At 41.4% G+C, this 23,323-nt stretch overlaps 1 protein-coding gene across 2 annotated transcripts in view; it reads left to right on the plus strand.

The window, feature by feature from the left end:
* The first annotated feature begins 6,974 nt into the window (after nucleotides 1-6,974).
* KMT5A (lysine methyltransferase 5A) overlaps nucleotides 6,975-23,323 on the plus strand; it is a 37,290-nt gene continuing 20,941 nt past the window's right edge. Inside the window, exon 1 of one of the 2 annotated variants that reach the window (XM_069755932.1) lies at nucleotides 6,975-7,125. Coding sequence is in view for 1 of the 2 variants with exons in the window: in XM_069755925.1 (XP_069612026.1) it covers nucleotides 7,116-7,125 (10 nt within the window). In the remaining variant the exon portion in view is untranslated. The remainder of the gene's footprint in view (nucleotides 7,126-23,323) is intronic. The other variant, XM_069755925.1, reaches the window with a different exon arrangement.

The raw sequence follows: 23,323 nt of genomic DNA on the forward strand, positions 1-23,323 counted from the left end.
GCGTGTGGTACCCAGTGGGCACATGGGCGGCACGTGTGCCACACTGATGTGCCACAGAAACGCACGGGCACACGGACACGGATAATTCTGGTACCGGAATTATCTGGACGTGTGGGACTGCCCTTAGGCAGTGTATAGGTGAATGGTTTGGGCGTAAATAATAATAGATGTTCTTACCCTTACCTCAAAACATCATCATTGTAGTAATTTTCCTTTAAAGTATGTTCTGATGAAGGTCCTTTTTCACCCTGGAATAGTTAGTGCTTTTATATTATTTTTCTTAAGCAATTTTTTTTTTTTTTAGATTGTGTGCAAAGTAAATTCTTTTATGCTCTGAACATACCATATTTGTGTTTATTACACTTGTGTTTTGTGTTACATTGCAGTGAATGATGTGACAAGGCATTGGCGCAGTTGTAGGGATTCATATAGGAGGGAGAGACAGCTGTGGGCCCGGAGTGGTGCGGATGCAACCACCAAGAGGAAATACCTCTACTTTGACCGGCTGAATTTCCTAGCTCCGGTGATGGATCTGAGACAGGCATCTAGGAAATAGCGACCACAATATTGTACAGTTTCACCTGTCTTTCACTAGGGGGACTTGTCAGGGAGTCACAAAAACACTGAACTTTAGGAAGGCAAAGTTTGACCAGCTTAGAGATGCCCTTAATCTGGTAGACTGGGACAATATCCTCAGAACTAATAATACAGATAATAAATGGGAAATGTTTAAGAACATCCTAAATAGGCACTGTAAGCGGTTTATACCTTGTGGGAATAAAAGGACTAGAAATAGGAAAAACCCAATGTGGCTAAACAAAGAAGTAAGACAGGCAATTAACAGTAAAAAGAAAGCATTTGCACTACTAAAGCAGGATGGCACCATTGAAGCTCTAAAAAACTATAGGGAGAAAAATACTTTATCTAAAAAACTAATTAAAGCTGCCAAAAAGGAAACAGAGAAGCACATTGCTAAGGAGAGTAAAACTAATCCCAAACTGTTCTTCAACTATATCAATAGTAAAAGAATAAAAACTGAAAATGTAGGCCCCTTAAAAAATAGTGAGGAAAGAATGGTTGTAGATGACGAGGAAAAAGCTAACATATTAAACACCTTCTTCTCCACGGTATTCACGGTGGAAAATGAAATGCTAGGTGAAATCCCAAGAAACAATGAAAACCCTATATTAAGGGTCACCAATCTAACCCAAGAAGAGGTGCGAAACCGGCTAAATAAGATTAAAATAGATAAATCTCCGGGTCCGGATGGCATACACCCACGAGTACTAAGAGAACTAAGTAATGTAATAGATAAACCATTATTTCTTATTTTTAGGGACTCTATAGCGACAGGGTCTGTTCCGCAGGATTGGCGCATAGCAAATGTGGTGCCAATATTCAAAAAGGGCTCTAAAAGTGAACCTGGAAATTATAGGCCAGTAAGTCTAACCTCTATTGTTGGTAAAATATTTGAAGGGTTTCTGAGGGATGTTATTCTGCATTATCTCAATGAGAATAACTGTTTAACTCCATATCAGCATGGGTTTATGAGAAATCGCTCCTGTCAAACCAATCTAATCAGTTTTTATGAAGAGGTAAGCTATAGGCTGGACCACGGTGAGTCATTGGACGTGGTATATCTCGATTTTTCCAAAGCGTTTGATACCGTGCCGCACAAGAGGTTGGTACACAAAATGAGAATGCTTGGTCTGGGGGAAATTGTGTGTAAATGGGTTAGTAACTGGCTTAGTGATAGAAAGCAGAGGGTGGTTATAAATGGTATAGTCTCTAACTGGGTCGCTGTGACCAGTGGGGTACCGCAGGGGTCAGTATTGGGACCTGTTCTCTTCAACATATTCATTAATGATCTGGTAGAAGGTTTACACAGTAAAATATCGATATTTGCAGATGATACAAAACTATGTAAAGCAGTTAATACAAGAGAAGATAGTATTCTGCTACAGATGGATCTGGATAAGTTGGAAACTTGGGCTGAAAGGTGGCAGATGGGGTTTAACAATGATAAATGTAAGGTTATACACATGGGAAAAAGGAATCAATGTCACCATTACACACTGAATGGGAAACCACTGGGTAAATCTGACAGGGAGAAGGACTTGGGGATCCTAGTTAATGATAAACTTACCTGGAGCAGCCAGTGCCAGGCAGCAGCTGCCAAGGCAAACAGGATCATGGGGTGCATTAAAAGAGGTCTGGATACACATGATGAGAGCATTATACTGCCTCTGTACAAATCCCTAGTTAGACCGCACATGGAGTACTGTGTCCAGTTTTGGGCACCGGTGCTCAGGAAGGATATAATGGAACTAGAGAGAGTACAAAGGAGGGCAACAAAATTAATAAAGGGGATGGGAGAACTACAATACCCAGATAGATTAGCGAAATTAGGATTATTTAGTCTAGAAAAAAGACGACTGAGGGGCGATCTAATAACCATGTATAAGTATATAAGGGGACAATACAAATATCTCACTGAGGATCTGTTTATACCAAGGAAGGTGACGGGCACAAGGGGGCATTCTTTGCGTCTGGAGGAGAGAAGGTTTTTCCACCAACATAGAAGAGGATTCTTTACTGTTAGGGCAGTGAGAATCTGGAATTGCTTGCCTGAGGAGGTGGTGATGGCGAACTCAGTCGAGGGGTTCAAGAGAGGCCTGGATGCCTTCCTGGAGCAGAACAATATTGTATCATACAATTAGGTTCTGTAGAAGGACGTAGATCTGGGGATTTATTATGATGGAATATAGGCTGAACTGGATGGACAAATGTCTTTTTTCGGCCTTACTAACTATGTTACTATGTTACTATGTTACTATGTATGTATGTAAGTGCATTGTTTTATAAAGGCTGTATTTTAATTTTGTGTGAATTATTTATTAATGTTTTTTTTTTTTTTAATTCAAAATATAGCACGGAGTCAAACCTTACAGAAAGGGAGACGGGTACAGACTCCGAGGTGCAAATTGATCCAGTGGGTGATGTTGATGAACAGGCTGGGCCTTCATCATCACTTTCAAGATGCACCCAAGCAGCACCACCACTACCACCACCGGAATCTGAAAGCCAGGCAGCACATCCTGAGGAACAGGCCATCAGAAGCAGCCCCACCATGCCTCTGGATGCCTCTCCCCAAGCTTCTGGCATCCCACGGCGAGCCTGGCGAAGAAGAGAAGGAGCGGGTTCTGCCACAAGGAGGCAGGTGGACAGGGGTGTTTTAGATTATTTGGCAACAGCTGCTCGTGATGATGGGGAGGAGGCATATGGACGCAGTCTGGCACAGTATCTCAGGGCTATTCCCCGTGAGTACAGGCTGCGTACAAGAGGGGCTATACAAATAGTCCTAGATGCCGGTACCCCACCCAATAATCCCAGCACTGTATTTGAATTTTTAGAAAGGTGGCAGCTTTCAAATGCAAATACAATACAGTCGCATGTAAGCCATCAAGTGCAAGGTGAATCAGCCTCTCATCCTCCACCCCCTCCTCCTCCTGCACGGATGCCTACACCTCCGCAACAGCCAGCACCACTAACAAATGTGCCTCATCGGGTACAATATATGGGCCATAGTGCACATGGCCATTATGGCCACTTGAACATACCCAATGTTGTTGGCTGGCCACAACATGGGTATGGGCGATATGGCCATATTGGGGGATACAGTCAGATTGGTCAGCCCTACACTCAGGACAACCCTCAACATTTTCTTAATTATCACTACCAAAACCCACAACTGGATCCTGGAAGGATCCAACAGAATCCAGGTCTGTCTGCCACCACACATGGTGACACTGAGGTTGGCCAGCAACCTAGGCAAACAACCCAATCTGGACCACCGCCTTCACCACCCCGACCTACCATCAGTTGTAGTTTTGAATTTGTGACACAGTGAGTGCCTTATAGTTTTGTTATCCAAATATTTTTTGTATGTTTTATATTATTACATTGAAATGTGATTGTAACATTATACCATATGTTTAAAATATGGTTTTATATTTTTATTACAAAAAAAAAACAATAATTAAAACAGTTTAATCACAATGACTGCTTGTTAATGTTAGGACATGTTAGGGTATGTACACACGTTGCGGATTTTGCTGCGGATTTTTCCGCAGCGGATTTGGAAAATCCGCAGTGCAAAACCACTGCGGTTTTCACTGCGGATTTTCACGCGGTTTCTTCTGCGGATTCCTCTGCGGGTTTTCAACTGCACTTTCCTATTGGTGCAGGTTGAAAACCGCTGCGGAATCCGCAGAAAGAAGTGACATGCTACTTCTTTTTTTCCCGCAGCGCTTCCGCGCGGAATTTTACGCAGCATGTGCACTGCGGTTTTTGTTTTCCATAGGTTAACATTGTACTGTACACCGCATGGAAAACTGCTGCGGATCCGCAGCGTCAAATCCGCTGCGGATCCGCAGCAAAAACAGCAACGTGTGCACATACCCTTATGTAATTTGGTAGCTAAATCTAACAGGAGAGCAGTAGCAAAAGAACCAACACAAAAACGTAAAATGAATATAGTTTATAATAGCAAAATCTAACAACACTACATAGATAATGCATCCTCTTGCCAGGGAGTAGCACCCTGAGGTGACACAAAATAAGTAGTTAACTCATCACGTACTTTTAGTCCAGCAATGGGACAATGGGGAGGGAGGGTCCTAGGGCAATAAAGTAACTATGCTGATTCTAGTAACATCAACATATCGTTATTAGACATACAATAACGTAAGGATAAGCTGCTCCTCTGCAGAAATCGGTTTGTGCATCCTGGTGTACTGAAACGTGATCCCAGGGCGCACAATCTCCAAAAATATATTAAACGTACCAAGGCTCATCCAACAATATTGCAAATAATTGTCAGGATGGCTACGCAGACATGATTATTAACGGTGCAAATGGCCTTTAGTTATCCTTCGCCTCAAAAGTGGATGGCAAACATTCTTCTCCGCCTTCTCGGATCCACAATCACAGGGTATGCCTCCCCAAAACGTCGGGGTAAAACACAATTGAAAAGCACCCGCTCAGTGGTGGTTAAATGTCAGTCTATCTGTCATGTTTGTCACAAAGCACAAATAACACAAACCAAGCCTCACACATGTTGAGATAATAAATAGGGGTCTGGCTGTTGATTTCAATTTCTTTCAGGCCTAAAAACCATTATTTGTCCATTTTGCTAGCCGCCGGCAAAATATCGCCAGACGGATGTCAAACGGACGCTCACATGCGAGGAAATCGCATCCTTGCATTACAATCGGATTACAGACGGATCACTGTTTAGGAAACTTTTGTGCGATTCTCATCTGTATAAAACGGACCGATTTTTTTAGACGTTGTGTGTGACGCCAGCCTAAGTCATATTGCACGACTTGGGTTGATTGTGAGTTGTAGGATCGCTACTTCCAACAGGTGGCGCTATAGAGTTTAAGTCCTCTTTTCTCTGAAGAGGCAATTTGCATATTATATTTCCCAGAGGAGCATTGTACGGCGAATAATAAGCCTCCTTACCTTGACAAGCAAGAGCTGGTATGTCGCTCTCCATAAGGAGAAACGTTACCCCTTAGACCCAAGAAACACTGCACACTTATAAAATTAAGGAAATCAGATTATTCTAGAAATATTTAGAATTGAGAGTCCTCAGTGGTTGATACCAGTTCTAAGTATTTTTCAATCCACTGTACCAAGATATAGATCTTCCCTGCATCAGATTATTCTAGTCATTGTGATAATTCGGTTGGCGCTGTGGTCAGGTTTTTTGGAACCACTATTACTTTCATTTTTCTGTTGCTACAACAGAACAGGGGAACAGAGGAATGGACAGAAGTGCGGGTGAGAACAGAGGAATGGACAGAAGTGCGGGTGAGAACAGAGGAATGGACAGAAGTGCGGGTGAGAACAGAGGAATGGACAGAAGTGCGGGTGAGAACAGAGGAATGGACAGAAGTGCGGGTGAGAACAGAGGAATGGACAGAAGTGCGGGTGAGAACAGAGGAATGGACAGAAGTGCGGGTGAGAACAGAGGAATGGACAGAAGTGCGGGTGAGAACAGAGGAATGGACAGAAGTGCGGGTGAGAACAGAGGAATGGACAGAAGTGCGGGTGAGAACAGAGGAATGGACAGAAGTGCGGGTGAGAACAGAGGAATGGACAGAAGTGCGGGGGAGAACAGAGGAATGGACAGAAGTGCGGGTGAGAACAGAGGAATGGACAGAAGTGCGGGTGAGAACAGAGGAATGGACAGAAGTGCGGGTGAGAACAGAGGAATGGACAGAAGTGCGGGTGAGAACAGAGGAATGGACAGAAGTGCGGGTGAGAACAGAGGAATGGACAGAAGTGCGGGTGAGAACAGAGGAATGGACAGAAGTGCGGGTGAGAACAGAGGAATGGACAGAAGTGCGGGTGAGAACAGAGGAATGGACAGAAGTGCGGGGGAGAACAGAGGAATGGACAGAAGTGCGGGTGAGAACAGAGGAATGGACAGAAGTGCGGGTGAGAACAGAGTTCTCTCTTTGACACATTGTAGGAATAAGGAATACAGACTGGATCGCCGAGCCGATACTGAACCGTGCATCTCCCTAGCTTTTTCTTGGTGGCTACTGCTAGCAATGAAATGGTTAACTGAGCAGGTGATTGATCAGAGCCTCCGAGCAGTCAGGACACGTGCCAATCAGCTTCCAGATACAGGTCTTCCATACAGCCAATCAGCTTCCATATACAGGTTTATAATGCAACCAATCAGCTTCCAGATACAGGTTTACACTACAGCCAATCAGATATCTTCAGGGAATTTAAAACTACAGGGACCATACAGATGGCAGAAAGCTCCGGGGGGCGGGACAATAGGCGGGTTTACTTCTTACCTACCAATGCGAAGACTCGATAATCTAACAGGCAGCATTTTGAGCCAATCCAAAGTGAGGTGGGCGGTGAGCTCCACTCGCTCCGCCCCTAGCAGGGCAAATACTGCGTGCGGCTTTAAATTTAAATTTTGTTGGCGATATTTTGGGTAACGGGTTAATTTTGCGATTTCCTGGCTGGCTGTAGTGTTCCTTTCGGTTTCTTCCCGGACTCATCACACCATCTGCACCGGTGACATCATGGGGCGAGGTAAGGACTCGCTGGGACGCTGGTAATGGTAACGGGCTTGCACCGATGCCCCCTTCTTGGGACGTGTGCACGTGTCACGGCTTGTATTAACCCCAGACCGGCCAGTCCATGAGTCCGCGCGGTAGTGTCCATGCGGGGAATGTGCCTCGTTATATGTCCGGATACGCAGGATCCTGGGTGTGAAATTGGCCTAGTATTAGGGAAATAGGGGCTTATATGCGTCCCCCAAAAACCTAACCCTAAAACTGCTCACCATAGGATCCATGCCAGAAGGACGGCCAGCGGGTGATTTGCCTCAAGTGGGCATTTACAGGGGTCTCCCCAGAATCTCCGGTAACTTGGCTCCATTCATTGTCTGGGACTGCTGGAGACTTCCCGGGGATGTTTGGGGTCAGATATGGCGTAATGGCAATTTTTGGAAACCCCCTTTACCCAACCCACTGCAGCCCCCCATGGTATGGGAAGATCTGCTGATCCGTGAACTCCTGTTCCTACACATTATGGCCTCGTGGTGCAGTTAATAATAATAATAATAATATTATTATTCTGTGGGATTTCCCATCTGCTGCCTGCGCCACATGTAATGTCAGGATTTGGCTTGCTCAGGGACGGACTAAACTGCATATTGGGATGATGGGCTGCAATACTAGACTCCACCACTAGATGGCAGCACATTTTACAACTGCAGCCCAGGAAATGACTTCTTGTAATATAGCAAGAAGGGAATTCAATGGAAATACTTAAATGAATCAGAACATCCACAAGGCTGGATTAAAGTTTAATAATAGAACCAGGGAAAAAAGATTGTAACTATATGGGATTATGTGTAGAATATCGGGTTACACACGCCTGGTGATATATCTCATCAACATCTCATAGGAATATGGGTATAATTATTGTTCTGTATGGGGATTATGGGTGAAATATCACAAATACACATGCCCAGGAACATACTTCATCTACTTCTGATAGGAATATGGGTATAATTATTGATCTGTATGGGGATTATGGGTGAAATATCACAAATACACATGCCCAGGAACATATTTCATCTACTTCTGATAGGAATATGGGTATAATTATTGATCTGTATGGGGATTATGGGTGAAATATTACAAATACACATGCCCAGGAACATATTTCATCTACTTCTGATAGGAATATGGGTATATCTATTGTTCTGTATGGGGATTATGGGTGAAATATCACAAATACACATGCCCAGGAACATATTTCATCTACTTCTGATAGGAATATGGGTATATCTATTGATCTGTATGGGGATTATGGGTGAAATATCACAAATACACATGCCCAGGAACATATTTCATCTACTTCTGATAGGAATATGGGTATAATTATTGTTCTGTATGGGGATTATGGGTGAAATATCACAAATACACATGCCCAGGAACATATTTCATCTACTTCTGATAGGAATATGGGTATAATTATTGTTCTGTATGGGGATTATGGGTGAAATATCACAAATACACATGCCCAGGAACATATTTCATCTACTTCTGATAGGAATATGGGTATAATTATTGTTCTGTATGGGGATTATGGGTGAAATATCACAAATACACATGCCCAGGAACATATTTCATCTACTTCTGATAGGAATATGGGTATAATTATTGTTCTGTATGGGGATTATGGGTGAAATATCACAAATACACATGCCCAGGAACATACTTCATCTACTTCTGATAGGAATATGGGTATAATTATTGATCTGTATGGGGATTATGAGTGAAATATCACAAATACACATGCCCAGGAACATACTTCATCTACTTCTGATAGGAATATGGGTATAATTATTGTTCTGTATGGGGATTATGGGTGAAATATCACAAATACACATGCCCAGGAACATACTTCATCTACTTCTGATAGGAATATGGGTATAATTATTGATCTGTATGGGGATTATGGGTGAAATATCACAAATACACATGTCCAGGAACATACTTCATCTACTTCTGATAGGAATATGGGTATAATTATTGATCTGTATGGGGATTATGGGTGAAATATCACAAATACACATGCCCAGGAACATATTTCATCTACTTCTGATAGGAATATGGGTATAATTATTGTTCTGTATGGGGATTATGGGTGAAATATCACAAATACACATGCCCAGGAACATACTTCATCTACTTCTGATAGGAATATGGGTATAATTATTGATCTGTATGGGGATTATGGGTGAAATATCACAAATACACATGCCCAGGAACATACTTCATCTACTTCTGATAGGAATATGGGTATAATTATTGATCTGTATGGGGATTATGAGTGAAATATCACAAATACACATGCCCAGGAACATATTTCATCTACTTCTGATAGGAATATGGGTATAATTATTGTTCTGTATGGGAATTATGGGTGAAATATCACAAATACACATGCCCAGGAACATACTTCATCTACTTCTGATAGGAATATGAGTATAATTATTGTTCTGTATGGGGATTATGGGTGAAATATCACAAATACACATGCTCAGGAACATACTTCATCTACTTCTGATAGGAATATGGGTATAATTATTGATCTGTATGGGGATTATGGGTGAAATATCACAAATACACATGCCCAGGAACATACTTCATCTACTTCTGATAGGAATATGGGTATAATTATTGATCTGTATGGGGATTATGGGTGAAATATCACAAATACACATGCCCAGGAACATATTTCATCTACTTCTGATAGGAATATGGGTATAATTATTGATCTGTATGGGGATTATGGGTGAAATATCACAAATACACATGCTCAGGAACATATTTCATCTACTTCTGATAGGAATATGGGTATAATTATTGATCTGTATGGGGATTATGGGTGAAATATCACAAATACACATGCCCAGGAACATACTTCATCTACTTCTGATAGGAATATGGGTATAATTATTGTTCTGTTTGGGGATTATGGGTGAAATATCACAAATACACATGCTCAGGAACATACTTCATCTACTTCTGATAGGAATATGAGTATAATTATTGTTCTGTATGGGGATTATGGGTGAAATATCACAAATACACATGCTCAGGAACATATTTCATCTACTTCTGATAGGAATATGAGTATAATTATTGTTCTGTATGGGGATTATGGGTGAAATATCACAAATACACATGCTCAGGAACATATTTCATCTACTTCTGATAGGAATATGGGTATAATTATTGATCTGTATGGGGATTATGGGTGAAATATTACAAATACACATGCTCATGAACATATTTCATCTTCTTCTGATAGGAATATGGGTATAATTATTGTTCTGTATGGGGATTATGGGTGAAATATCACAAATACACATGCCCAGGAACATATTTCATCTACTTCTGATAGGAATATGGGTATAATTATTGTTCTGTATGGGGATTATGGGTGAAATATCACAAATACACATGCTCAGGAACATATTTCATCTACTTCTGATAGGAATATGGGTATATCTATTGATCTGTATGGGGATTATGGGTGAAATATCACAAATACACATGCTCAGGAACATATTTCATCTACTTCTGATAGGAATATGGGTATATCTATTGATCTGTATGGGGATTATGGGTGAAATATCACAAATACACATGCCCAGGAACATACTTCATCTACTTCTGATAGGAATATGGGTATAATTATTGATCTGTATGGGGATTATGGGTGAAATATCACAAATACACATGTCCAGGAACATACTTCATCTACTTCTGATAGGAATATGGGTATAATTATTGTTCTGTATGGGGATTATGGGTGAAATATCACAAATACACATGCCCAGGAACATACTTCATCTACTTCTGATAGGAATATGGGTATAATTATTGTTCTGTATGGGGATTATGGGTGAAATATCACAAATACACATGCTCAGGAACATACTTCATCTACTTCTGATAGGAATATGGGTATAATTATTGATCTGTATGGGGATTATGGGTGAAATATCACAAATACACATGCCCAGGAACATACTTCATCTACTTCTGATAGGAATATGGGTATAATTATTGATCTGTATGGGGATTATGAGTGAAATATCACAAATACACATGCCCAGGAACATATTTCATCTACTTCTGATAGGAATATGGGTATAATTATTGTTCTGTATGGGAATTATGGGTGAAATATCACAAATACACATGCCCAGGAACATACTTCATCTACTTCTGATAGGAATATGAGTATAATTATTGTTCTGTATGGGGATTATGGGTGAAATATCACAAATACACATGCTCAGGAACATACTTCATCTACTTCTGATAGGAATATGGGTATAATTATTGATCTGTATGGGGATTATGGGTGAAATATCACAAATACACATGCCCAGGAACATACTTCATCTACTTCTGATAGGAATATGGGTATAATTATTGATCTGTATGGGGATTATGGGTGAAATATCACAAATACACATGCCCAGGAACATATTTCATCTACTTCTGATAGGAATATGGGTATAATTATTGATCTGTATGGGGATTATGGGTGAAATATCACAAATACACATGCTCAGGAACATATTTCATCTACTTCTGATAGGAATATGGGTATAATTATTGATCTGTATGGGGATTATGGGTGAAATATCACAAATACACATGCCCAGGAACATACTTCATCTACTTCTGATAGGAATATGGGTATAATTATTGTTCTGTTTGGGGATTATGGGTGAAATATCACAAATACACATGCTCAGGAACATACTTCATCTACTTCTGATAGGAATATGAGTATAATTATTGTTCTGTATGGGGATTATGGGTGAAATATCACAAATACACATGCTCAGGAACATATTTCATCTACTTCTGATAGGAATATGAGTATAATTATTGTTCTGTATGGGGATTATGGGTGAAATATCACAAATACACATGCTCAGGAACATATTTCATCTACTTCTGATAGGAATATGGGTATAATTATTGATCTGTATGGGGATTATGGGTGAAATATTACAAATACACATGCTCATGAACATATTTCATCTTCTTCTGATAGGAATATGGGTATAATTATTGTTCTGTATGGGGATTATGGGTGAAATATCACAAATACACATGCCCAGGAACATATTTCATCTACTTCTGATAGGAATATGGGTATAATTATTGTTCTGTATGGGGATTATGGGTGAAATATCACAAATACACATGCTCAGGAACATATTTCATCTACTTCTGATAGGAATATGGGTATATCTATTGATCTGTATGGGGATTATGGGTGAAATATCACAAATACACATGCTCAGGAACATATTTCATCTACTTCTGATAGGAATATGGGTATATCTATTGATCTGTATGGGGATTATGGGTGAAATATCACAAATACACATGCCCAGGAACATACTTCATCTACTTCTGATAGGAATATGGGTATAATTATTGTTCTGTATGGGGATTATGGGTGAAATATCACAAATACACATGCTCAGGAACATATTTCATCTACTTCTGATAGGAATATGGGTATATCTATTGATCTGTATGGGGATTATGGGTGAAATATCACAAATACACATGCTCAGGAACATATTTCATCTACTTCTGATAGGAATATGGGTATATCTATTGATCTGTATGGGGATTATGGGTGAAATATCACAAATACACATGCCCAGGAACATACTTCATCTACTTCTGATAGGAATATGGGTATAATTATTGATCTGTATGGGGATTATGGGTGAAATATCACAAATACACATGCCCAGGAACATACTTCATCTACTTCTGATAGGAATATGGGTATAATTATTGATCTGTATGGGGATTATGGGTGAAATATCACAAATACACATGCCCAGGAACATACTTCATCTACTTCTGATAGGAATATGGGTATAATTATTGATCTGTATGGGGATTATGGGTGAAATATCACAAATACACATGCTCAGGAACATACTTCATCTACTTCTGATAGGAATATGGGTATAATTATTGATCTGTATGGGGATTATGGGTGAAATATCACAAATACACATGCCCAGGAACATACTTCATCTACTTCTGATAGGAATATGGGTATAATTATTGATCTGTATGGGGATTATGGGTGAAATATCACAAATACACATGCCCAGGAACATACTTCATCTATTTCTGATAGGAATATGGGTATATCTATTGATCTGTATGGGGATTATGGGTGAAATATCACAAATACACATGCTCAGGAACATACTTCATCTACTTCTGATAGGAATATGGGTATATCTATTGCTCTGTATGGGGATTATGGGTGAAATATCACAAATACACATGCCCAGGAACATACTTCATCTACTTCTGATAGGAATATGGGTATAATTATTGATCTGTATGGGGATTATGGGTGAAATATCACAAATACACATGCCCAGGAACATATTTCATCTACTTCTGATAGGAATATGGGTATATCTATTGATCTGTATGGGGATTATGGGTGAAATATCACAAATACACATGCCCAGTGTCATATTCGATCAATTCCTGGTAAGAACACGTATGTGTACAATTATTGTTTTATATGTTGATTATTGGTAAAATATGATGAAACATTTCATTAACTTCCGGTAAGAATATGGGTATATTTATTATTCTATATGGGGTTGTGGTCAGAATGCCATGGATATACAGATCCTGTAACCTATTTGCATCTGACAGGATTACATGTCCATTGACTTCTCCCACCCCTGGGAGATGTGAGCCCTGGCATCATAGGTCTTTGACCCAGTGTTCCCACCTCCTTATTAGGCCGGCCATGTCATAGAGATGAGCAGTCTTGCACCATACTTCTTGCTTATATACCTATATTATTCTCAATACATTGTCCTTTATAGGATGTTGGATCTTTTGCAGGATTTTATTGGTTACTTAGGTTTGTTGACATCAATAACTTTTAATGGAGAGATATAGAATTTTTTTTAAATAACTTTTAATAAAATAATAGGTTTTATCTTAACAAAAATATTTGGAAATGGAACATGTATTTTAGTGTATACTGGTCTCTAGGTTAATACGAAGGCCATCATAACAAATCCAACAAAATAGTTTTCATGGAACAATAAATGATCCTGCTTACGTTCACATGTCTGATATAGGACTCGGTATTGCTTCTTCGTCAGTAGGCAAGGCATAATTGAATCTTATGTGCCTGTTTTCCATCCAGGTTCACTTGAATGGGAATGGAAACTTTCATATTGTTCCCCGCTATACAGGGCAGTTTTTTTTTTTTTTTTTGTGTGGCTGTGGGAAAAAGATGAGGGTAACGTATACAGTCATGGCCAAAAGTTTTGAGAATGACACCAAAATGATATTTTCACATTATCTGCTGGCCTCTGGTTTTTATTAGTGTTTGTCTGATGTTTATATCACATACAGAAATATAATTGCAATCGTATTATGAGTACCAATAGGTTATATTGACAGAATGAGTTAATGCAGCAAGTCAAAATTTGCAGTGTTGACCCTTCTTCTTCAAGACCTCTGCAATTCTCCCTGGCATGCTCTCAATCAACTTCTGGACCAAATCCTGACTGATAGCAGTCCATTCTTGCATAATCAATGCTTGCATTTTGCCAGAATTTGTTGGTTTTTGTTTGTCCACCCGTCTCTTGATGATTGACCACAAGTTCTCAATGGGATTAAGATCTGGGGAGTTTCCAGGCCATGGACCCCAAATCTCTGTTTTGTTCCATGAGCCATTTAGTTATCACCTTTGCTTTATGGCAAGGTGCTCCATCATGCTGGAAAAGGCATTGTTGGGCGCCAAACTGCTCTTGGACGGTTGGGAGAAGTTGCTCTTGGAGGACATTCTGGTACCATTCTTTATTCATGGCTGTGTTTTTAGGCAAGACTGTGAGTGAGCCGATTCCCTTGGCTGAGAAGCAACCCCACACATGAATGGTTTCAGGATGCTTTACAGTTGGCATGAGACAAGACTGGTGGGAGCGCTCACCTCTTCTTCTCCGAATAAGCTGTTTTCCAGATGTCCCAAACAATCGAAAAGGGGATTCATCAGAGAAAATGATTTTGCCCCAGTCCTCAGCAGTCCACTCCCTGTACCTTTTGCAGAATATCAGTCGGTCCCTGATGTTTTTTCTGGAGAGAAATGACTTCTTTGCTGCCCTCCTTGAAACCAGGCCTTACTCAAAGAGTCTCGGCCTCACAGTGCGTGCAGAAGCCCTCACACCAGCCTGCTGCCATTCCTGAGCAAGCTCGGCACTGCTGGTAGTCCGATCCCGCAGCTGAAACAGTTTTAAGATACGGTCCTGGCGCTTGCTGGTCTTTGTTGGGCGCCCTGGAGCCTTTTTGACAACAATGGAAGCTCTCTTTGAAGTTCTTGATGATGCGATAGATTGTTGACTGAGGTGCAATCTTTGTAGCTGCGATACTCTTCCCTGTTAGGCCATTTTTGTGCAGTGCAATGATGGCTGCACGTGTTTCTTTAGAGATAACCATGGTTAACTGAAGAGAAACAATGATACCAAGCACCAGCTCCTTTTACAGTGTCCAGTGATGTCATTCTTACTTAATCATGACTGATTGATCGCCAGCCCTGTCCTCATCAACACCCACACCTGTGTTAATGGATCAAGCACTAAAACCATGTTAGCTGCTCCTTTTAAGGCAGGACTGCAATGATGTTGAAATGTGTTTTGGGGGTTAAAGTTCATTTTCTGGGCAAATATTGACTTTGCAAGTACAGTAATTGCTGTTAAGATGATCACTCTTTGACATTCAGGAGTATATGCAAATTGCCATTACAAAAATGAAGCAGTAAACTTTGGAAAAATTACTATTTGTCTCATTCTCAATACTTTTGGCCATGACTGTACAGCACTTTGCCAGCCAATTTACTGCTTTATCCAAGCATCCAGACGGCTGCCCAGGGCTCCCCTTTTAGACACAAAAAATGGACAAAAGCGGACAGTAGAACATAAAAAAGAGGTAGGATGACACAAAAGGAGGATACTCAGAGGGACAGAAGGATACAAGAGGGACAGGAAGACCCAAAGCGGGACAGCAGGATACAAAGGGGGGCATTTTAATCAGTTGTTTGAGTTATCCCAGTTTTTCACAAATCCAAGCACCCTCTGCTCCCGTTTAGCTTGGATAAAAGAGACTCTACTGGATATTTTTATCAGGTAAAGGATAAATATGGGAGTTGGGATTTGTAGCCATGTTATCCAAATCATAATCCCCATATAAATGAATATGGATAATAATCAATAATATAATCATCCACATCTGATGATCATATCACATTACATTTTATGTGAAATTAGTGGGGTAAGGTGTTTGTTGGTTGACAGCACACGCTATGCACGATTGAGCAGCTAAGTATTAAATTTCACAAGGAAAACACAGGCTATTTTCAACTCAACGCTTTAAAGAGGACCTGTCATCACATTTAATGCCACCAAGCCGCTATGGTGGCATAGTTGACAGGTCCAGCTGTGTGGAGAGACCTTTGTCCACCTCCCTGGGTGCCTCCTCATTGAAATACTAAACTTTATTGCCCCCTTGGCGCGCGTAACGGGAATCAAGAAGTGGTCCTGTTGGTGTTTTGGAGTGTGAACCAATCAGTGCTTGAGCCCTGCGCTGTGCCACGTCATCAGTCGCTGGGCAGTAAAAAAATTCCTGCCCAGCAACTGATGACGCAGTGCATTGTAGATAGTGCAGATTTGTTCACACTCCATCGGACCGATACAGACACTTCATGCTTCCAGTGGTGCCCGTCGAGAGGAATAAAGTGTAATATTTTAGTGCGGAGGCACCAGGGAGGCGGATAGAGGGCTGTCCACACTGCTGGACCTGTCAGCTATGCCACCATAGCTGCGGCTTGGTGGCGTTGAATGTGATGACAGGTCAGCTTTAAGCCTTTTTTTCAGTACTGAAGATAAGCAGTTAAAAGTCTCTTAACCCCTTAGTGACAGAGCCAATTTGGTACTTAATGACCAGGCCAATTTTTGCAATTCTGACCACTGTCACTTTATGAGGTTATAACTCTGGAACGCTTCAACGGATCCCGCTGATTCTGAGATTGTTTTTTCGTGACATATTGTACTTCATGTTAGTGGTAACGTTTCTTCGATATTACTTGCGATTATTTATGAAAAAAAGGAAATATGGCGAAAATGTTTAAAATTTTGCAATTTTCAAACTTTGTATTTTTATGCCCTTAAATCAGAGAGATATGTCACGAAAAATAGTTAATAAATAACATTTCCCACATGTCTTCTTTACATCAGCACAATTTTGGAAACAAAATTTTTTTTTCTCATTTTTACAACACCATTTTTTTTAGGGACCACATCACATTTGAAGTCATTTTGAGGGGTCTATATGATAGAAAATAATGAAGTGTGACACCATTCTAAAAACTACACCCCTCAAGGTTCTCAAAACCACATTCAAGAAGTTTATTAACCCTTTACGTGCTTCACAGGAACTGAAACAAGGTGGAAGGAAAAAATGAACATTTAACTTTTTTTTGCAAACATCTTAATTCAGAACCATTTTTTTTATTTTCACAAGTGTAAAAACAGAAATGTAACCATAAATTTTGTTATGCAATTTCTCCTGAATACGCCAATACCCCATATGTGGGGGTAAACCACTTTTTGGGCGCACCGCAGAACTTAGAAGTGAAGGAGCGCCGTTTGACTTTGTCAATGCAGAATTGGCTGGAATTGAGATCGGACGCCATGTCACGTTTAGAGAGCCCCTGATGTGCCTAAACAGTGGAAACCCCTCAAGTGACACCATTTTGGAAACTAGACCCCTTAAGGAACTTATCTAGATGTGTGGTGAGCACTTTGAACCCCCATGTGCTTCACAGAAGTTTATAACGTAGAGCCATGAAAATAAAAAATCGCTTTTGTTTACACAAAAATGATCTTTTCGCCCACAAATTCTTATTTTTACAAGGGTAACAGGAGAAATTAGACCAATAAAGTTGTTGTGCAATTTCTCCTGAGTACGTCGATACCCAATATGTAGGAGTTAACCACTGTTTGGGCGCACCGCAGAGCTTGGAAGAGAAAGAGTGCCGTTTTACTTTTTCAATGTAGAATTGGCTGGAATTGAGATCGGACGCCATGTCGCGTTTGGAGAGCCCCTGATGTGCCTAAACAGTAGAAATCCCCCACAAATGACCCCATTTTGGAAACTAGACCCCCCATGGAACTTATCTAGATGTGTGGTGAGAACCTTGAATGCCCAAGTGCTTTACAGAAGTTTATAATGCAGAGTCGTGAAAATAAAAATAAAATTTGTTTCCACAAAAAAGATTTTTTTAGCCCCCAAGTTTTTATTTTCACAAGGGTAACAAGAGAAATTGGACTCCAAAAGTTGTTGTCCAATTTGTCCTGAGTATGCTGGTACCCCATATGTGGGGGTAAACCACTGTTTGGGCGCACGGCAGAGCTCGGAAGGAAGGAGCGCCGTTTTGGAATGCAGACTTTGATAGAATGGTCTGTGGGTATTATGTTGCGTTTGCAGAGCCCCTGATGTACCTAACCAGTAGAAACCCACAAGTGACCCCATTTTGGAAACTAGACCCCCCAAGGAACTTATGTAGATGTGTGGTGAGAACTTTGAATGCCCAAATGCTTCACAGAAGTTTAGAATGCAGAGTCGTGAAAATAAAAAATATTTTTTTTTCCACAAAAAAGATATTGTAGCCCAAGTGGGGTAACCCACTGTTTGGGCGCACGGCAGAGCTCAGAAGGGAGGGAGCACCATTTGACTTTTTGAGCGCAAAATTGGCTGTCGTGTTTGGAGACCCCCTGATGTATCTAAACAGTGGAAACCCCCCAATTCTAGCTCCAACCCTAACCCCAACACACCCCTAACCCTAATCCCAACCTCATCCATAATCCTAATCACTAACCCTAACCATAATCACAACCCTTACCCCAAAACAACCCTAATGTCAACCCTAACCATAACCCTAATCAAAACCCTAAATCCAACACACCCCTAATCCTAATCTCAACCCTAACCTCAAACCTAACCCTAATTCCAATACACCCCTAATCACAACCCTAACCTTAACCCTAATCCCAACCCTAACCCTAATGCCAACCCTAACCCTAATGCCAACCCTAACCCTAATCCAAACCCTAACCCTAATCCCACCTCTAACCCTAACTTTAGCCCCAACCCTAGCCCTAACTTTAGCCCCAACCCTAACCCTAGCCCTAAGGCTACTTTCACACTTGCGTCGTTTGGCATTCCGTCGCAATCCGTCGTTTTGGACAAGAAACGGATCCTGCAAATGTGCCCGCAGGATGCGTTTTTTGCCCATAGACTTGCATTGCCGACGGATCGTGACGGATGGCCACACGTCGCGTCCGTCGTGCACTGGATCAGTTGTGTTTTGGCGGACCGTCGGCACAAAAAAAGTTCAATGAAACGTTTTTTTGTACGTCGCATCCGCCATTTCTGACCGCGCATGCGTGGCCGTAACTCCGCCCCCTCCTCCCCAGGACATAGATTGGGCAACGGATGCGTTGAAAAACTACAGCTGCTGCCCACGTTGTGCACAATTTTGACAACGTGCGTCGGTATGTCGGGCCGACGCATTGCGACGGCCCCGTACCGATGTAAGTGTGAAAAAAAGCCTAACCCTAAATTTAGCCCCAACCCTAACCCTAAATTTAGCCCCAACCCTAACCCTAAATTTAGCCCTAGCCCTAACCCTAGCCCTAGCCCTAACCCTAGCCCTAACCCTAGCCCTAACCCTAATTTTAGCCCCAACTGCTGTTCTCCTGCCGGCCGGCAGATGGAGACAGATGGCGTGCGCACTGCGCATGCGCCCGCCATTCTCTTCTGCCGGCGGCCAGGAGGAGCAGCAAGAGGATCCAGGGACACAGGTGAGTATGCTAGGGTCCCCGAATCCCCCTATTTCTCTGTCCTCTGATGTGCGATCACATCAGAGGACAGAGAATTACACTTTACTTTTTTTTTTTTTTGCGGTCGCGGTAAACAGTTAATTACCGGCGATCGCAAAACAGGGGTCGCATGCTCTTTGGGGTCTCGGCTACCCCCGGCAGCCGAGACCCCAAAGATTCTCGTGGGGCCGGCCGGCGGGCGCACTGCGCATGCGCCCGCCATTTTGAAGATGGCGGCGCCCACCGGGAGACACGAGGAGCATCGGGGGAGATAGGTAAGTATTGGGGGGCCACCTGGGACCCCTTTTCTCTGTCCTCCGATGTGCGATCACATCGGAGGATAGAGAAATTAAAAAGAGATCGCGTTTTTTTTTTTTTTTTTTGCGATCGCCGGTAAACGGTTAATTACCGGCGATCGCAAATGCGGGGTGGGTTAAAAACCCCCCGAATCATGTTCTCTGGGGTCTCGGCTACCCTCGGCAGCCGAGACCCCGGAGAAAATCCGACTCTGGGGGGCGCTATTCACTTTTTCCACAGCGCCGTTAATTAACGGCGCTGTGGTTTAAGTACCCTTAGCGGCCGCCGTTAAAAGGTGTATCGGCAGTCGCTAAGGGTACTTTCACACTAGCGTTTTTTGTAAATCCGTCACAATGCGTCGTTTTGCAGAAAAAATGCATCCTGCAAAAGTGCTTGCAGGATGCGTTTTTTCCCCATAGACTTCTATTGGCGACGCATTTGCGACGGATTTGCACACTTCGCATCCGTCTTGCGACGGATGCGTCGTGCTTTGGCGGACCGTCGGGAAAAAAAAACCCTACATGTAACGTGTTTTTCTCCCGACGGACCGCTTTTTCCGACCGCGCATGCGCGGCCGGAACTCCGTCCCCACCTCCCCGCACCTTACAATGGGGCAGCGGATGCGCCGGAAAAATGCATCCGCTGCACCCATTGTGCAAAGCGTTAAACGCTAGCGTCGGAATCTGTCCCCGACGCATTGCGACGGGGAGATTCCGACGCTAGTGTGAAAGAAGCCTAAGGGGTTAAATCAGCCTTTATTTACTTATTTCAGCAACCTTGATGTCCAACCACAAAATATATCAATAAAGTCACAAAAGCTATTTTCAAGTCAATGCTTCAGACAGTTTTCACAATCTTGAAAAAAAAAAAAAAAAAAGCAAAAACTTTGTTAAACCCGTCTTTCCAGGCCTGTTTCAGCATCTTTGAGCGTATAAACACTGCATATGTCCAGGAAATCAATGCAGATATTTTCAAATTAATAGTTCAAACTGTTATCGCTATATTAATGAAAAGCCGTCATATAGAGACAATAAACAGCCTATACTGACTTATTACAGCGCTATTGAATGCAGAATTACCAAGCTGTAAAAGGAAATTACTTAGCCTATTTGACGCTGTAATATAAATGTACATATAGGTATTCATTTATTATGGAGCTTAGGTGCCCACAAGTTTTTAAAGAGATTTTTTCAAACAAAGCTGCAAAATTATTTGGCCTCTGTAAATATAATATTTCACATTGAATTACCATGGAGGTGAATAATTCTATTCATATTATTATGGGAAATTCATCAAATGTGGTACTGGGCATGACTATTTGGGATAAATATATATGTTCTTAAAATAATGATAAAATATGTTCCTGGGCATGTGTATTTGTGATATTTCACCCATAATCCCCATACAGATCAATAATTATACCCATATTCCTATCAGAAGTAGATGAAATATGTTCCTGAGCATGTGTATTTGTGATACTTCACCCATAATCCCCATACAGAACAATAATTATACCCATATTCCTATCAGAAGTAGATGAAATATGTTCCTGGGCATGTGTATTTGTGATACTTCACCCATAATCCCCATACAGATCAATAGATATACCCATATTCCTATCAGAAATAGATGAAGTATGTTCCTGGGCATGTGTATTTGTGATATTTCACCCATAATCCCCATACAGAACAATAGATATACCCATATTCCTATCAGAAGTAGATGAAGTATGTTCCTGGGCATGTGTATTTGTGATATTTCACCCATAATCCCCATACAGAACAATAGATATACCCATATTCCTATCAGAAGTAGATGAAGTATGTTCCTGGGCATGTGTATTTGTGATATTTCACCCATAATCCCCATACAGATCAATAGTTATACCCATATTCCTATCAGAAGTAGATGAAGTATGTTCCTGAGCATGTGTATTTGTGATATTTCACCCATAATCCCCATACAGATCAATAATTATACCCATATTCCTATGAGATGTTGATGAGATATATCACCAGGCGTGTGTAACCCGATATTCTACACATAATCCCATATAGTTACAATCTTTTTTCCCTGGTTCTATTATTAAACTTTAATCCAGCCCTGTGGATGTTCTGATTCATTTAAGTATTTCCATTGAATTCCCTTCTTGCTATATTACAAGAAGTCATTTCCTGGGCTGCAGTTGTAAAATGTGCTGCCATCTAGTGGTGGAGTCTAGTATTGCAGCCCATCATCCCATCATCCCATAATCCCAATATGCAGTTTAGTCCGTCCCGCTTGCTCATTAGTTGTGGTGAAATCCGCCCCATGTAACTTTAATAGGAACCTGAAAGCTGTAAGTCTGCAGGTTACAGAATATTTGTCGGTAGGATCCACCCTCCTAAGCCGTCTATACGGGCATGTAGGTCATAGGGGGCTGAATAAAATGACACCTTGATATCTGCGATCTGATATCCTATTCCAGAGAAATCCATGTGTTTTTTTTTTTTTTCTTTTCTTCTTATATGTAAATGAGCTGTTCAGGACTATGGGCCGGACATAGATCTCCAGGAGAATCTGCCTCCAGAGGTTATTTTACATGAAAAGGGGACGTTCCTAACATGAGACCTGCAGCTCAGAAGAGCGGCCATGACACAGGTCTCACCAGTAACGCCCTCTTTCATTTATAATAATCCCTGGAGGCGGATTCTCCTGGAGATCTATGTCCCGCCCATAGTCCTGAACGGCTCATTTACATATAAGGAAAACATGGTAGATTGTAAGTATCGTGATATCCTGTTGTTCAGCTTTCTGTGTCGGCAGGGATATATCGACGGCTTAGAGGGTGCTGCTATTATCAGAATCCCTTTCGTTATGAAGGTGCCCGGCCAGGATGTAAGTCTGGATTCCCAGAGGAATAAAGTTAATTTTCCACTTTCAGTACAGCGGCTGCGCAGCTTTCTA

The sequence above is a fragment of the Ranitomeya imitator genome, chromosome 1 (genome assembly GCF_032444005.1).
Source record: "Ranitomeya imitator isolate aRanImi1 chromosome 1, aRanImi1.pri, whole genome shotgun sequence".
Lineage (NCBI taxonomy): Eukaryota > Metazoa > Chordata > Amphibia > Anura > Dendrobatidae > Ranitomeya > Ranitomeya imitator.